Raw genomic sequence first — 19,065 nt, forward strand, 5'->3', positions numbered from 1 at the left:
CAAGAAAAAACACGTCCAAGAGGGGAAACTCGTAAGAACTCTTCTTATCGAATTCAAATGATACTTCCAAGAACATTGACCCAAGATCAACCCACAAAGACTAGGCTATCCATTCAACTAGGAGACCTGCTCCTTAAACAAGGTCTGTTGCTAGCTTTTGCCAGATTCAAACCTGTGTAAACCCTAATATGCATAGAAATTTACATATCACTTTAGAAAAACACGGGATCTTCTTTCTTCCTTTTTCACTGGCTTCTTATAAGACCCCCACACATTATTTCTTTCCTCAAATCATATTAGATGAGTGTACTCCAAATGTATGTAAAATGGAGGTCAAATTCCTTCCTTTATATAGGCTTCTTGTGGGCTGGAAGGGTCTCCTCTAGGTTGAATTGAAGGGTTTTCTGACTTGATCTTTGGTGGATTCTAGACACTTATTTACATAAAATGAAAATTCCTTTTCTTATTACATGAGCCCCAGTGGGCCTATTACATCATGAATTTGATCTTGACTCAACACAAAAATCTTAGAGCACATAATGGGTGCTTTTACCTATTGACCAATGACCCAAGCATGAAACCCAAGCTTTAATAAGTAAATTTTATTTATTTTCTTCTTTTGATCAATACATGAGAGATACATCATGTCATCAGACCTATGACAATTATGAAGACCAAAAATAGTTAGAATTTCTAGCAAAAGGGAAAGTTATAATTAGAATCTATGAGAATAGGTGTTATCATTAATTTTTATTTTATGCTTTCATATGCTTCTTAGCATGGATCTATTGAACAAAAATCAACATATTTGGTTAGCAAGGAAAACAAAGTAGAACTCCCGATCGGGATGTGTAATGAGATAAGTGAGGGTGGCAGGGGTAGTTATGATTACGGAAGGATAGCCGGTCATAACCACAGGGCTGAAGTCGCCCTTCCAACCAAGATAATGAGTAGTAGGTCAGTGTAGGGCCCAAGAAATTGGAGTGGGGGAGGTGGAATACAGGTGATTAGAAGAAGTGGCGATGATAATGGAAGAGGGAGAAGGTTGGTGAGGAGATACTATATGAAGGTGGCAGAGGGGAACGGAAAGGGTATTCCAAGCGAGACAAAGGCAGAGCAGAGCGCAACACAGTCGACAGGAGCCATCAGGGAGGATTGCGATTACGGGTATGTGAAACCTGAGACCCCTGTACCCCTTTACTCCATTACAGTAGGTAGTATGGATAAGTTAAATTCATGTGAAGTCCCTGTAGAAGGAAAGGGTTGGAGCGAGGTCGCCCTCCCCTCAGCACTGCATTGTGAGGGACAATTGAGTCAGAATTGGAGGAGGATCCGTGGCGAACAGGGAAACTGTAGCCGGGAGCATAGCCTAGGAAGAAATTCGGGAAACGAGGGCAAGCAATCCACCACAATAGCAGAGGGGAAGCTGGAGAAAGGGGATTCGAAAGTTATGGCCTTAGCCCACCAAGTGATATGCCTGACAGAGGGTCTTATACATCTCCTGTATACTGATAATGGTGAACAATGTCAAACCCAAAAACAGGGTGGTGACTGCAATAGAAAGAGAGGAATACTTGAAAGGAAAATGGTAGTGGGAGAGGATGATAGGAAACTTGAAAATGTGATTTCGGTGATTGATAATTGTCAACAGGTAAGGAAGGAAACCAGGATGGCGTGTTCGGGTCACGGCAGAGGACGTGGAGGCAGAGGACGACCAAGGCATGAGAACCAGGAAAGTCGGCCAACAGAACCCCCAAGCAACCCGAGCAGAGGAAGACGGTCCACACTGATTGCAGTTTAGGAAGCGGCAAGAGCATATCGGGAAGGTACGAGTGAGGACATCCGCTAAATCATCCAAGACATGGAGACCAATGTGTTGGAGGAGTAGTCGGAATCTGAGATGGAAGAATGGGCGGAAGTGATTCGAGACCCAGGGAACACATGGGGTAGACTGACTCAGTATAGAAAGTCTCTTCATATCTACTGGGTTGTCAAATGCCTCCTGGCAAAAGCACTAGAACATGTAGCAAAAGAAATGGCAGAAATCACAAATGGTATGCTGAATCTGCAGAAGGAAATGAAAAACTTCCAGGTAATAATGATTAGACAGAACAACAAACTAGAAGAGATGTCGCAGCTGCTGTCCAAGATGGTTAGCATCAACCCAAGTCAGGAGGAACAAAGGGACACTCCCATGGAAATGGACCAGAATGTAGGCACCAGAGAGGAATGATCCTCTTGAGCATTTTTTGTGGTTTCTGATCTTTTATTTTCACAGCCTTATGCATGTTAGCTGCTTAATAGGTAGTTTCAGGTGTATAGTGCATATAGCTAGTATGGAAAGACTCATGAAATTTTGCTTTTGGAATGCTTATAACAAATTGAGGTGGCCAACAGACCTGGTTTCCCTTCGGGGTAGGTTGAGGCCACCAAAATGATGTATCTGGTTTTATTTATTATAAATTGAAAAGAAAGGCACTACCTACACTTACAAAAAAAAAGGAAAACAAAGTAGAAGAAATTTTATCATAATCCTTTATAAACCTTCGATAGTATCCTTCAAGGCCTAAGAATATTTTGACATCTCTTTGTTTCAGAGGTACATGAAGGTGCTTGATGATGACTACCTTACTAGGGTCTACTTGAATACCTTTTAAGGAAAGGAAAGTTCCTATTAAAACTCCCTAATTCATTAGGAACAAGCATTTTTCATGGATTAAGGATAGGTTCATCTCCCCACATATTTGTAATAACTTGGTTAGAATGGAGAGAGCTTCTTGAAATTCATTCCCATAGGGTGTGAAGTCATCCATATAAATTTCTACTAAATGATGTACAATATTAGAAAAGATGCTAAGCACAACCCTTTGGAAAGTGGTAGGGGCATTACATAATCCAAATGGGAGGACCTTATAAGTAAAATTCCCCCAAGGGAAAGTGAAAGTGGTTTTTTGCTAATCATGAGGATTGATTTGGATCTAATTGTACCCACTAAATCCACCCAAGAAGGGAAATAACCCTTTCCCAACAAGCACATCAAAGACTTGGTCAATGAAGGGAAAGGGAAAATGATCTTTCCTTGTGGATTTATTAAGTTCCTTGTAACTGACACAAATTCTCCATTTTCCATTCTTCCTAGGGACAATAACCAAAGGTGATACCCATTCACTATCTGACATTAGACAGATGAACCTATCATTTATTGATTCATGCAATTCTTCTTTCACAATATCTTTTAAAGCATGATTCATTTTCCTTTGAGGCTGGCGAATAGGCTTGTGATATTATTTTATGTATATGTGATTGGTGCATACAGAAGGATGTATACCTTCATACTATTGTAGTTATTCCCATGCAAATACACTAATGTGTTATCTCAATACAGTGAGTGATTGATCCTCTTGATCAGCTAAAAGTGAGGAGTTGATTTTCAACATTTTGGAGGGAATGATTTCTACCATTTTTATGTTGTTCAAATTAGAAACAACAACCAATAATTCTGTCCATGGACTTTCCTTGGAACAACTAGGCTTCCCTAGGGATAACTCCTCTTTCATCCCATCAATGGTCATAGTAGTAGGACATTGACTTTTCCAAAAATTATCAATCAAGTCATATTCATTAGCTTGATTTTTGCTGAGGACAGTTTCTATTGTACAAACATGATAGGGTGATAAGAGTTTAAAATCCTCTTATTATTCTTCCTCCCATTTAGGAAATTAACTTCAATAAGAGGTTGTGTTGGGGGATATAGTACAGGTTCTTTTCGAGACTTCCTAATAGTAATTTTCATATTTCCATCCCTACAACTAATATATGCATCAATATATCTAACCAAGGTCTCCCTAGAATGAATGGATAACCATTGAACTTGGTTTTGGGTCCAAGGATAAGGAAGTGTGTGGGATATTCCCAAGTTTCTACGAAGACCATTACGTCTTTGATTATGCCTTCTAGATCTACTTTGGATTTGTTAGTAAGATGAAGTACAATAGTGCATTTTCTAAAGGACTCTTGGAGGTTAAGCTTAAACATAGTTTCCCTAGTCATGACATTGATTGTATCTCCTAGATCAATGAGTGTGTTTGGAAATGAAATATTGTTTATGTGTGCATCTATTATTGGACTTCCAGGATCCAAATACTTAGGGATGAATACTCACTCAAGCATTAGGTCAGTTAGTTTCCCAACAACATTGATGTTAGGGGCATCCCTTCTCTTCCTTCTAGGCCTTCTAAGACACTATAACTTGATGAATTTGTTATAAATTGGATCATTCTAGATGGTTTGGAGGAGAGGTATTTTTACACTTAAAATATTTAATTCAGATAGAAGTTCAACCTCTTCTAGAGTGTATGTTTTTTGGGTTTTCAACCTTTTAGGATAGGGAGATACTTTGTGAAAGATCTAAGGCACATGATCCTCCTATTTCTTAGGATCTTCATTAGGAGAAGGTTGGTGGAAATCTAGGAGAACCTTCCATGACCTAATTCATATTTCTTGGATTTCTATAGAATAAATCTGATAAGTGATCTCTCTATTGTAAACAACTTGAGTCTACTTATTATTAGGATTGGGATTTTGTTAAGCATGCATCTGGGGTTGTTTCAGAGGATGCTATAGGGTACTTGTTGCTAAGGAGGAGACATTAGAATAGGTGGTTGGGAAACCTGAGGTCTCTATTCTTGTGATGGATTACCCCATTAAGGAGATTGGTTTGAATACGGCTAGAAAGGAGGAACAATAGGTTGAGAAGGATATGGCCAAGAAGTGTGCATGGGCCAAGGAAAATTGTTAATGAGAACCAAGGCTGATATTGAGCATTGTAATTATGATTGAAATGAGAAGGGATGTTCATACCTTGTTGAAATTGTCTTGGAGCGTGTGGTGTATTCATGGAAAATTTTAGGGGCTAATATTTGCAGGTGGGCTAATTTTCCATGATTTTTCCAAAAAATGATTTGCCAATTTCATATTTTTATAAAAATGATTCACCCAAATTTTACAATATAAAATTATTTTACCTTAAAAATCACCAAAATTATATAGAGAGTATATATTAAATCATTATAAATTTGAATAATTTTACAAATACATCAATAAGAATTTTATAGTTTGCATATTAGGGACTAGTGAGATTCACCAATTTTTTTAAACTTTAAGATAATTTTCCATCCTTAAAATATTCCTTATGCCTCTTCTAATTGATGAAGAACAATTGCTCCATGCTCCCTTATATTCCTTGGTAAATAACCTTCAAAAAATGATGGAAACTTATCAGTAGAATTAATTTATTCACAAAAAAACACACTTCTATAGCATTCAAAGGACACTCATTCCTATGGCGTCTCCTAGTGCACTGGGGTAGAACACAACCAATGGTTTTTTTTATTCTTCTTGTTTTCTTTTGATTCACAAAGCATCCATATACATAAAAAATGTGTTCAAAATTTATTTTTCATGTCCTCTAACATACATTCTATTTCATTTTTAGAAATAATTGAGGAGGAAGAAGGACATACCAAACTCTTGCTCACTCTACCTCTTTTTCTATTGGCTCTCAAATGATTTTTAAAAACCCACTTAATCTCATCATAAGTGAGGTGGTAGATATCTCCATTAACCAATAAGTTGAGAGTTTCCATATTGATATATTCTCTAACTCCCCTCAATAGTACAATATTTAGGGAGTTTGGTCTTAGAGTGAAATATTATGCCTTTCTGTAACTTAGCTGGAACATTTCCTCATAATCATCTAAAGACTTGTTTTCCCCTTATGAAAATCTCATATGTGGTGTCCATTGTTCTACAATAGTATTGATACTTATTGTTAAAAGATTTTTGCATTTGATGGTATTAATAATTCCTTTTTAAGGATGGTATTCACATATTAGGGTATCCAAAGGAAGGTAAAATTGACCCTTCCTCAAGCATAGTTTTCATAGAGAGTGGGATCCTAGGGTTGGGCTAGTTCACCCTTCCTTAAGCACAAAATTCTCAACGAATGAAACTGATAGAAGGATAAATGGAACCATATTCCAACATAGTAAATATGTTGAATATGTACATGAGGAAGGGACAATTAAATATTCCTCTCATATAGTATTTATGTCATGGATGAGCATGGAGAAGAGTTCGTTGACCCTTTCTTAAGGAGGGCATTGATATCATGGGGTATCTAGTTGAAAGGTCAACCAACCATTACTCAAGCATAATTTTAAAATAGAGGGGGGTCTTTTTTAATGGTTGGATAACCATTCCTCAAGGATATAAATCTTATATAGGGTAACCTAGAGAAGAATTGGCTAGGACCTTCCTCCAATTTAAGATTTTCACCAAGGAGGTATATGGGGAAGGGTTAGTTGACCCTTATTCATATATAGGATTCTTATTGAGGGAGAGCACAAATAAGGGTTAGTTGGCACTTCATTTTGGGAAGTATGCTCATCACAAAGTATCTAATGGAAGGTTTAAGCCCTCCTCTAGAATAAGTTCTACATAAAGGGGCGACCTAAGGGAAGGGTTATCCTTCCTCTAGCATAGTATTCTCATATATGAGATCTTAGCAAAATATTGGCCACCATTCCTCTAGTATAATATTTTCATTAAGGAGGTGCATGGGGAAGGGTAAACCAATCCTTTCTTGAAAAATATATTCATATCTAGTATATTATAGGGAAGAATTTACCAACCTTTCCTCTAGCATAGTGTTCTAATAAAGGGAAAGCAGGGAGGAGGGTTGGCCAAACCTTCCTCAAGGATGGTATTCACACTGTGGGATATCTAATGGCAGGGATGATCAATCATTTATCAAGCATAGTTTCCATGTAGAGAGGAATCCCCAGTAAGGGTAAGATGACCCTACTCCAACATAATATTTTTATGGAGGGGTGGCATGGAGAAGAGTGAATCAACGCTTTCTCAAGGAAGGTATTCATGTTGTGGGGTATTGTTTGCTACAACACGCTCCAAAATTTAACTAAATTCAAATTTTGGAGTCTACTTTATCAACATATCAAGTTTTTCCTTGATTGTAAATTGTCGTTTCATGTCATCCTATATGTTTCAAGTGTTCTCGACTGATCTCAAGTGTCATCACATTGATTGGAACATAATTGGTGCATTTCATGGTCATAACACCTTTGTTGTTATAAAATGACACTTTTTGATCTCAGTCGCACACACGCCAGCTATTATGCTTGGGGAATGTTTCTAAAGTGGCGTTTTTATGTTTACTTATCATTATTCAAGCTTGTATAAGTTTTCTTAATGCGTTGGTATGTGTCACACTTGATTTTATGTTTAAAATCATTGTGTTCACACCTTTCATGGTATAAGCATGAAGTGTTGTAATTGGCTACAACCACCCTCCAAAATTTTTCCTATGCTTTGATTTTGGAGCCTTCCTTCCTATCCATAGGAGCTTATCTTGTACTATTTTCAAGTACTCGTGATGTGTATGAGACTTATTTTTTTGATTCGTGCTTGTGTTTTCTTGTTTTTACACTTAGCTGATCTTTTTAATTCACAAGCCAACCTCCCGACTTAGTCTTACAGCAGTTCTGGGGTTTCCTCCAGAAACTGTGCAATCCTTGAGGGTAGTGAACCTTGATGATTGGAATTGTGTAGTTCAGACTAGAAGTCATCCTTGAGCTCAGAAACTATGTAGTCATGGAAGGAAGCCAAGAACTGAGGCTAGAAACTGCACAATCCCTCACTGAGCTCAGAAAGTGCACAATGCATTGAGTTGGGAAGTTGCCTAGTTCCCCATAATTATGCAATCTTTCCTGACAATGTGTATGGAAAGTTCCCCCAGAAAAGAAAAAAAAGAAAAAATATAAAAGGAAAATTCATTCCTAAGAAATAGGGATCCATTATTAGTATCCCAAAGGAGGCATGCTTCCTATTTTTAGAAACTTCCACCAAGTGTCACTTTTTCCTTGATTTTAGGCATGTGCATCATGAACCCTAATTTTCTTAAATATATTTAATCGATGCATCTAGAGATCATTTTCACATTTTATCTTGGAGATCTAGCATTCTCGAGGAAATTAATGAACCTTCGGTGGAGTTGTCATTGCTTTTCAAGGTGAGTTTCGCTTTTATCGTCTGTTGCTGCTTTTTCTATCATTTTTTGTTGTTTCACTTATGTGGGTGTTGTTTTTCTTATTTCTCTTCATGTTTGCTGGTGTTTCAAATTATTTTAGCTTATATAAGTGTTTTTCTAAGTTTTCGTTTTCCTTTCACAAGTGTCACACCGCTTTTCTTGTTTTTGTACCAATGGTCGTCGTTTCAGTGACTCTCCTCACATACTTAATTTTCCTTTTATTTGTTGAGTTTCTGTACTTGGTTCACATTGGTTCATTTATATTTAGTCAGTTCTTCACCCAAGATCACATCATCACCTAGTTCTGCTCGTTTTCCACACTTCCACAGGGTAGATCTGCACTTTCCTTATCCAGATTTTGCCTTGCCTAGCTGGGCATTGTGCAATTGTCAGGCTCAAGCCGAGAGGTTGGACTCTGTAACTACGCAATGCATAGTATAGGCTATCCCAACTATGCATTGCGTAGTTTCAGGGTTGAGCCTGTTGCCTTGGCCACTAAGACCACAAAATGCACAATCTCTCTGAGTCATTACCCAAGATGAACTATGCATTGTGCAGTCTCAAGCCTCAGGCTACACCCTTAGCTGTTGGGACCATGCAATTTGCAATTCCCACACCCAGTCTCCCTTTCTTATTGATGAAAATTACGTAGTACCTCTCACCACCTGCCCCATTTGTTGCTTGATCAGGCTGTGAAGTTAGATTTGCAAAAGATTAATGTTTGCTTTCCATGAGTGTCATTTTGTCCCATAGGTATCAACGTTGTTAAGCGCTTCTCTCCAACATACATTGCTACCATGGCACCAAAGAGCGCTCCTTCAAAAGCGACCACTGAAAATAGTACTAGGGAAGTAGTTGAGAAAACACCAGCAGACTTGCCAATATATGCAGACATTCATTTGTTTATAGAAAAGGAGTCAACACTAACATGGCACCAAGTTAATGAAGCTCTTTCAACAAAGAGACTTGAGGCAGATCTCAAGGAGCAACAAGTTTATCTCAATATCTAGTAGTTAGGACTACATAGGGTTGCATGTAGATATCCAGTCTTCCCATGTGCAGATATCATCAACTGGATTGTTTCACACATTGATGAGGAGACCATGAAATTATGAAATGCTAGCGGATAGAAGCTTGCTATCTTTCTGGCATAGGATTATCAGCATATGTATCACATGCTCAATCCTGTGAAGCTCATGGACTCATTCTTCTATGCCACCAACAACTATGTGAACACAAGAGATATTGTTAAAGGATGGGTGAAAGAGCCATTGAATTTTTGACAGATACCCACCCATTTATACAAGAAAAATTCTCTCAGGAAGACCTAATAACTCTTGTTTATATTAGCTTGTAGGATCCATGGTTAGTAGAGAAAAAGGACCTTTCCTGAAGGGTGGGAAGTCTTATTGAACTAGGTTGTAAGCGACGGGAAGCCATTCAACTGGTCAAATCTTTTGGCTCGACAGTTGAAAGCCCATGTAGCACATGACCATAATCCTCTCAACGATGAACACACAAATTTCTATATGTCTTCATATTTACTAGATGCAATCTGTGCACATAATCAGTTTCCTGGCATGAATTGGACATGGACACCACATGAAAATACCATGCATATCTATTGTAAACTAATTTTGGATTGTAGTTATCAAGGAGTAATGGAACATCTAATTGACCATTTCATCATCTTGCTTTACAAGCTCATATTTGAAGAAGAACTGCCTTGCATGTCACGAGGAGAAATGGAGGCAATAACAAAGATCACAGATTATTTTGCCTCACTGGGTGGCATCTTCCTTAGAGTGTTCAGTGGAGAGAAGTAGTCGCATGTTTTTCCATGGTATGCCACCGAAAAGCTTGTCATGCAAGAAGTGTCATATCATCTCACCACAAGGTTTTCAGTAACTTTGCACAGGAATAAGAAAGAACCATGGACCACTCTTCCTTTGAAAATTAGATTATACGAGATAAAGAACTTGAAAATCATAGACACTGATGGAAAGGAGATAATGAAGTTTGCATTCAGTACTCGAGAGTTTAATCCGTATGATCCCCTTAAAATTTGTAAATACCAATGTGCTAGAATTTACTTTTAGTGGCTCAATAAGATATTTCATTGGCTAAAGGAGGATCCATGGAGGAATTTCTACAATGCCTCCAAAGCTCGTGATATGGTTAGTTAAGCAGAGACTTCACAGGCCACTCCATAGAAGGAAACAACTCCAGAAGTAGCACCAACAGAAAGCAACAATCCCATACATGATAAGGGAAAGAGAAAGGTTGTTGATAATTTAGGGGGAAAACAAAGCTTCAAGATGAAATCAGATCTAATCCTTATGAAAGAAGCTTTAGTAGTAGAAGCGAAGAGGAAGAAAAAGATATAGAGAGCATAGTACAGGAAGAGAGAAAAGTAGAGCTTGTAGGAAGCATAACTAAGATTGAAGCAAGTAGAACAAGAATTAAAGGAAGAATGAGAGCTAAGTATGAAATAACAACAAGAGAAACAAAAGAAGGAAGAAGAAGAAAGGCAAGGTGCCATGGCTGAAGAAAAATGCCAATACATGTTGAAGAGCAAGAACAAAACTAGCCAACAACTGACGAGGAGGGTGAGTAGATGCAGGATCGAGAGATTTCTCAACAGATTGAAGACTTGGTTGAAGTTGCAGATATGGAGTTGGAACTAGAGCCGCAAAATGAAGATGTTGACATGATGCCAAGTGAACCTCAATTCACCGTTTAGTCTCAACCACCTATAGCAGCAAAGTTAGTTCCGAGCGAAGAAGGGGACATTGTTCCTCTTGATGATGATTTGGTAATGGAATTGTACAATCTATTTTATGATGAATTCCAAAAGAGAATTGTACAAGCAGGGAGAAAGCATTTTCTTAATGATCATGCATCACCTACATTCACTAGAGAGAGGGTGATAGTGGAAGACACCAAGAAGAATCCAAATGCCATTTCCAAAGCCAACTTGTCCTTTGTAGGTGCATCAAAATAAAACACTCAGTATTTGATGACCAAGAATAAGAAATTGGCACAGGATTTACAGGTTGCCAGGCAAGAGGTAGAAAAAATCCGAGCAATAGCACATAATGTATCTTTCACAAGGGCCCACTTGAAGGAGATGAGAACACCGATACTTGTTGAAGTATCAACACTTGGAGAGACCATGCAGGACCTCTATGAGGATCTCATTACCGTACATAAGGAAATTGTCTTATTGCATGTATTGCAGTAGAAGAGCAAAGATTTTTTCAAAAATCTCATGAATATACAAGCTTCCATCACACTCATGCATGAATGGACAATGCAATAGAAAGGGGTATCACTTAACTTGGGAAAGAAAATGAAGCCATAGACAAAGTTGGAGAAAGAGAAGGTTCGATTGTTGATTTAGAAAAATAGACAGCTCACCTTTTTCATTGGTAGTATTCAGGCCTCATGTATGGTTATACAAAAAATTTGATGTATTTATGAATGCACGCAAGATCCCATCAGTTTTCACGCTTGCCAAATCCAAACCCAAGAACCAGGTCCTGAAGGAGATCTAAGAGTACTTGGAGTAGTTGAGACAGATTTCTACCAAGGAAGATTTGGAGCTGAACCGATAGAACATGAAGAACTACATCGGTGGTCCTGTCCAAGTTATAACAATGTTGTGCATGCTTCAGGGGGAAGTTGAAATTGGTTCCAAGTCATTGTGCCCCTATGCCATGGAGGCTAGAGTATGCTTCCATCCAGACACCATCACACAATTTAGGGATTTCATTCACAGTACCAATCTTAGCACCAATATGTCATCGAGAAGTATCAAGTGCAAGTTGTTGAGCTAGAGTTTTCCCAAAAGTAATATCATAATGTTTTGTTTTGTTAGGTTTTCTAGTTGTCTCTACCCTATTTTGTCTTATATGGGTACAAGTGTAAATTGAAATATTATTTATAATTATTTTGTAAGTGAAATTACAAGTCTAAATATTGGTATATAAAGTGTCATGATGTAATGAATGAGTAATTTGAAACAACTTGAAGAGTCACATAGGGGAGTTGAAGGGTCATCCTCCCCCTTGTTATAAATAGAACATCATAACAAATGTAAGATGCTTTTGGGAGCCAAGCTTTTGGCTAGGATTAGGATTAACAAGAGCTTGCTAGTTTTGTGAGAGCCTTGGATTCTCTGTAGCATGGAGGTAGTATACTTCTTTGGAGGAGTAGGTGTTGCTGACTTTAATGTTCCACTATCGGGCTAGTGGTCATCAATGGTGTATGTATGATTGGAACTTTCACTTTTAATAAAACTTATATCCGACACGATTTCATGCATATGTTGTGAATACAATAGGATTATTCTTGTTTTATTTGAAATGTATGTTATTTAACTTACACTCATGCTTATGAACTATTTCATTTGAATTTGTACAAATCTTGTTGAATGTGTGTTGTTGTATTAATTCATCACCTTAACATGTGGACTATTCCACATATTAACTCATGATGTCATTATGCTCATGTGTTCCTTTTAAGTTGCGTACTATTACAAACTTCTAAGGGGCTCACTCTCTTTTCCCTTCGTGTGTTGGAACCGTTCATGCATCACACTTGACTATCCGTAGGGTCACACACTTATTCTCACCAAATACATCATGCATCACTCTATGATTATTTGCAACCAAGGAGTATCATTAACACTCCACTGCTGGGATTCCTACTCCAAATGGTGTGAGGTCTAGTTGGGACATCATATCAAGGAGATCCCATGAATATTGGTGGGTTCAGCACCATCAACAGGTAACCTAGAGAATAATTGGATAGGGCCTTCCTCCAATTTAATATTTTCACCAAGGAGGTATACTTGGAAGGGTTAGCTGACCCTTCCTCTTATAGAGGATTCTCATTGAGGGAGAGCACAAATAAGGGTTATTGGCTTCCTTATGGGCATTATGCTCATCAAAAAGTATCTAATGGAAGAGTTAGGCCTTCCTCTAGAATAAGTTCTACATAAAGGGGGGACCTGAGGGAATGGTTAGCCTTCCTCATGCATATTAATATCATATATGAGATCTTAGAGAAAGATTGGCCACTATTCCTCTAGTATAGTATTTTCATTAATAAGGTGCATGGGGAAGCATAAACCAATCCTTTCTTGAAAAATATATCCATATCTAGTATAGTATAGGGAAGAATTGACCAACCTTTCCTCCAGAATAGTGTTCTCATAAATGGGAATCATGGAGGAGGGTTGGCCAACACTTCCTCAAGGATGGTATTCAAATTATGGGATATCTAAGGGAAGGGCTGACCAATCATTTATCAAGCATAGTTTCCATGTAGAGAGGAATCCCCAAGAAGGGTAGGATGATCCTTACTCCAACATAATATTTTGATGGAGGGGCTTCATGGAGAAGGGTGAATCAATGCTTTCTCAATCAAGGTATTCATGTTGTGGGGTATTGTTGTCATTGCTACAATGTCCTCCAAAATTTCACTACATTCAAATTTTGGAGCCTACTTTATCATCTTATCAAGTTTCGACTTGGTTGTCAAGTGTTGTTTCATGTCATACTATATGTTTCAAGTGTTCTTAAGTGTTCTCAAGTGTCATCACATTGATTGGAACATATTTGGTGCATTTCATGGTCGTTACACCATTGTTGTTATAAAACGACACTTTTTGATATCAATCGCACACACGCTAGCTGTTATATGTGGGGAATGTTTGTAAAGTGGTGTTTTGATGTTTACTTCTCATTGCTCAATCTTGTATAAGTTTTCTTAATGAGTTGGTATGTGTCACACTTGATTTTATGTTTAAACTCATCGTGTTCGCACCTTTCCCTATCTTCCAGACTTAGAAAAATTTTGGTTTCAAAGAAAACCCATTAGGGAAAAGAGTGCATGAGTGAAATTTGAAGCCTTGATAAAAAATCCTTCATTGTTTCGAAGTGCTCCATGTGTCCTCCAAGAGCGCAAAGTGAAATCCTTAAGCCCTTTCCCCTTACTTGTTCCAAAATGTGCCCTTGAAAGGCCAAGTCTTTCTTTTAGCACACTCCTTCGACCCGAATGGATGTGCCCACCTTGAGCACATGAGTGCACCTTGAAGGCCTTAAGCTCCACCCTTCAACCTTCCACAATGTTCCATGTGCCCTCTTGACCCTTTGAGTGCATGAGTGCACTTCGCACGAAGCCTCATCATTCAACCTTAAAAATTGTGACATGTTCCCTCATGGGCCTCTTGAGTGCATGAGTGCACTTTGAAGGCATTAAGCCTACCTCCTTCAGCCTTCATGAGCGCACACCATGCCCTCCTCTCCCCTGAGCGTACAACACACTTGGGAAGCCTGAAGCCTTTCCTTTCATCCTTCAGACTTAAAACATGCACCCTACCTTGATTTCCTCTTTTCATTGAGTGCATGAGTGCATCTTGAAGCCCTAAAGCCTCCTCCCTTCATCCTTTCAACCTTTCAAAGTGCACCCTTGCACCTAGAATCTCTCCTTGTCCCTTTTAGCTGCACTGATGAGGCATGAACAAAAAACATGCATAAAACATGTTAGAATAGGATATATTCAAGCTGATAGTTGCTTGTCATGAGTGATTGTAGTTAAAAATATCCCAAGAGCAACATGGAAACACGCATAAGGAAGATTAGGAAAATAAGGCAAACAAAGGAAGCGTTGAAGAAAAAAGAACACGTTGAAATCCTGATCATCAAAGCACCATGAAGAATCCATTAGATCAAAGAACCTTTGGAGGGTGAAGACATCAAGGACCAGAGCGCACATATATAATGAAGAAATTAGTGGCATCCATGTCACCTTTGAATAAATTCCATGTCATCGGTCACTATTAGTCCCAGTCAACAAGGATAGTGACACGTCACATCATCATCACATGATGATGTGGAACTTATGATGTAATTATGTAATCATAGTAATGTCAAATAATTGAAAGTCTAAGAGTCATGTATGGACAAAATATTCATGGAAGTATAAAGGACATGTAATACCAAGAGTCATATGTAATTCCAAAATTCATTTGGAAGTCCAAAGGTTGTAGAAGTCCAAAGGTCATTAGGAGCTAAAAAGTCAAGATTCATGGGGATGTGAATGGTCATGCTTCAAGCTATAAAAGGATCCTCATTACTCATGTAAGGGAATTTTAACCTTGGCTTCTCCCACAAGGCATTAGAGTGATAGAGTTAGTACTTTTGGGGAGCAAGTAGTGGCTCTAACACTCTATTATTGGAATTAGTGATGTTCATTGTATTTATGTATCTTGGAACTTTTTCTTAATATTGAAGCCTTTCAGGCCAATGAATTTTCACACATGGATTGTGGATGTTTCTAAGACTACTCTTTGGATGTTTATGATTCATGTTTGTTTTCACATGTACTAGAATAATTGAACTATTTTAATGACTTCAGTTCATAACTTATTGGAAATGTGTTGTAATGTTTATAACAATCGTCGCATCTATTTGAACTACCTCACTTGTTAGATGAGTATTTCTCATTCATGTGTGTCTCAATTAGGGTAGTACTATTACTTCTCTCTTAGAGGCTCACTTTCATTCCCCTTTGCAGTGAAAGAACCTTGATACATATGCAATCGAACATTCACAAGACACACTCTCTTGCTCATTCAAAAGCACATACATGCTTCACTCACGTGCTAACGACTAAAGCTAAGGAATAACTTTAAGTAAATGGAAATTGGGTTGTGTTCTATATGAGAATCCTACACCAAATAATGTGAGGTCTAATTGGGACCTTATATCGGGAGATCGCATGTATGTTGGTAGTATCCAACATCATCAACATTCTGGCACTAGAATGAGGGAAGCCATTTTTTTATGGCTGATAACTATGCACACCCTAATCATTCATCCTCTGGTTCATATAGAAACATTATGAGCTCCATTTTGACTCCTATTGCGAAAGTAGGAGGGCGTTCTCAACCTGGTTTGGAGTTATCATATGAGGTTACCCACCAACATCTCCTGGAACTTTGACCTATAACTCGTCAGTTTGTTAAATCTATCAGTTTACTCCCTATTGCTCAAAATATCCCACATCATCCGAAGAAGAAGAAAAAACTTGTACTGATGTGTTAGTTTCGACAGTGGAAGATTTGGTTCTTTCCATTATTGAAGAGTTAGAAAAGTCTTTTGAAGACACAGTTCAGCAAGAGCCACTTCCACGCATTAAAGAAAGGTACAATGAAGACACTGTTCTTTCTAACAGATTTTTTTAGTTCAGCGAAAATTTAGAAAGTTAAGGAGAAGGATTGTCAGATTTCGAAAAGGAGGAGGAACCTAAAGATGAAGACATGGCCAACCAAGAACTGTATTGGATGGCCCAAGGACCTCTCACTCTTTGGGATAATCTTCATAATATTCCCATACATCTAGAAAAGTTGTTATCAAAGTTTGTTCTAGATAAGAAGACAAAGGGATAAGATCACATTGACAATTTGTATGTGCCTCTGTTTGAAGTAAGGTAGAATGATGTTTCTTGCAAGATTTTTCCCTTTAAATTAGAAGGTAGAGCAACAATGTGGTACCATAGTCTACCTGTCAATTCAATCCACAATTGGAGGGAGTTTAAGAAGTAATTTCTAGATAAATTTTCTAATGACAAGACTCCCTCCATGTTATTAAAAGAGATTGAAAATAATAATATGGGGAAAAGGATAAAGTGAAGATTTTAATGAAAATTTCAATCACATATTGAACAAGTTTCCCTCGGGAATGCAACTGCATGATTCGATTACTATTGATTATTACACAAATACATTTACCACTAACATTTCCTCATTCATTAAAAGAGATGCAAAGAAAACATTCGCACTAAAATTTGTAGAAGAAATAGCCATCGAGAAAGACTTGACTTATATTGGAGTTATTATTGGTGACAATGAATCAAAAGACTCCAAGGAGACTAGTAGGAAGTATCATCCTTCTTCAAGTAAGGATAAAGAAAAGGAATCGTTAGATATTGAAAGATTGTCCAAGAGAGTAAAATCACTTACTAATGAGATTTTAGAATTAAAGAGAAGGTCAAGAGATACTTCTACCAGTAGCAAGCCTCCCAAGTCTTTCCCATTTCGAATGAATAACAACAACAACAACAATCAACCCGCAAAATCTTCCCAGAGTTCAAATGTCATGTTGAATATAGAAATTATGGGTATGGACAACTATTTCTCTTTCCACCAGGAATATCACTCAAAAAAGACATGCCCGCAGTGGAGCCACAACATGAACACTTTGGCCACACAAATTGTGGATTCCTTATTAGCATATGAGAAGTCAAAACAAATGTAGGGAATAAAAGAACCTGTAGTGGCCTAATAAAGAGCGGGTATTGGACATGCAATGAATAAATTTGATTGTATGCTCAATGCTGAAAAGAAGAGTTCTGAAGAACCACCAAAAAATGAAGCCTTGCCTCAGAAGTAGTATGGTTGGTACAATTTGATGAGCAAAGGGAATATTTATGAATAGGAGGTAATGAGACATAAATTAAAGGAACAATTGTTATGAAGAATCTCACCGCTAGTGAATCCTGATCATAATGCACAGAGTAAGTTTGGAAATACAACTACTTCCAAAAACACTTCCACCAATAGTAAAAGTAATTTCATCACTCCGGAAGCGTCAAATAAATCTACTCCTCTAGACACTTTGGCACAACTTTCTAGAAGTGAAACAATTGATTATAATTTTTTTGAAGATTTGAAGAGAGCTTGCGATAATATTTCCATCTATGAGCTCGCAAATATAGAACAATGTGAGCTACTCCTCCAAGCCTTTTCACAACCTTCGCTAGGTGAAAAATCTCCTACCTCTCATAAGGTGTCCGGTAAGTCTTTTGGTTCCCTTGAATCTATAGCTAATGTTGTAACATTAGAAGTTAACACTCTTTGCCCTCCACTTTTATTAACTTTTGAAATTTTTAGTTACAATGTCCATAATTGTTTAGTCAATTCTGGTGCAACTATAAATTTAGTTTCATTACCTGTTGCAAATAAAAAAACACTAAATGTGACAAAATATCTAGTCCATGATATTGGTGAACTCAACAACATTATTATTTGATTATCATCTGATCAATGAGTTAAACAATGTATAAATATTGTAATTGTGGACATCCTATAATCCTATGACGTACTTTTGAGTAGAGACTGGTCTAGTAAGTTACAAGGGTATTTTTCTATAGACTGGTCACACTTATGGCTTCCATATAAGGGTAGAAATAACTAGATTTGAGTGGCAAGTGAGCATTCATGAAACACACCATGAAACCACTTGAGGGCCATAATGAGCCTATTTCCTTTGTCGATATGATATTTGGAAATCATTTCCTTGAAACTGACCATTAGTGTTATCAAGCGTAGCCATCACCCATCCCACCAGATACACATCTTGAGCTCCTTCCTTGTTCTCTAGCTAGTGTAAATGAATCTTGCAATATAGATGTACATAGTAATAGTAATAATAGTATAGGAAACAACTTAGTAGCTAATAATGTTTGGACTTTATACTTTGATGGTTCAAATATGCAGGATGGCTCTGGAGCTGGCTGCGTACTTATAGACCCATGTAATAAGAAATATATCCTTTCATGCCATTTGGAGTTCGATTGTACCAATAACACTGCTGAATATGAAGCACTTGTACTTCGATTGAAGAAAACCGTCGATCCAAAGGTAGATATTCTCAAGGTAATTGGCGACTCAGAGGTGGTTACTCATCAGGCATGAGATACTATCCACTGTGTTTAACCAAATCTTAAAAACTACTAGTAGGAGGTATGGTGTTTAAATAATTATTTTAAATCTTTCAATATTATTTCTGTTTAAATATTACCATATGAATAAGTCACTCTAGGAACTCATGACAATCCAAAGTATGTAAGCCTTGGTACCTGTTGTTCTCCACAAGATCGACAAGCAT

The 19,065-nt window shown here is 37.7% G+C and overlaps 1 protein-coding gene across 1 annotated transcript; it reads left to right on the plus strand.

The window, feature by feature from the left end:
- The first annotated feature begins 1,900 nt into the window (after positions 1–1,900).
- LOC149151368 (uncharacterized) lies at positions 1,901–18,872 on the plus strand. Its single transcript, XM_089443137.1, has 2 exons — positions 1,901–2,092; positions 18,675–18,872. Exons 1-2 carry the CDS (start codon positions 1,901–1,903, stop codon positions 18,870–18,872), a joined length of 390 nt encoding a protein of 129 aa, XP_089299263.1.
- The last annotated feature ends 193 nt before the right edge of the window (positions 18,873–19,065 follow it).

Source organism: Pinus tabuliformis, chromosome 9 (assembly GCF_031772625.1).
Source record: "Pinus tabuliformis cultivar Carrire ecotype Pingquan chromosome 9, CPIR1, whole genome shotgun sequence".
In the NCBI taxonomy this organism is placed as follows: Eukaryota; Viridiplantae; Streptophyta; class Pinopsida; order Pinales; family Pinaceae; genus Pinus; species Pinus tabuliformis.

Coding starts and splice junctions, on each gene's coding strand:
- LOC149151368 (XM_089443137.1), top strand. CDS start 1,901: ATGGAAGAATGGGCGGAAGTGATTCGAGACCCAGGGAACACATGGGGT. Junction 2,093..18,674: donor AGGAAATGAAAAACTTCCAG/GTAATAATGATT, acceptor TCAAATATGCAG/GATGGCTCTGGAGCTGGCTG.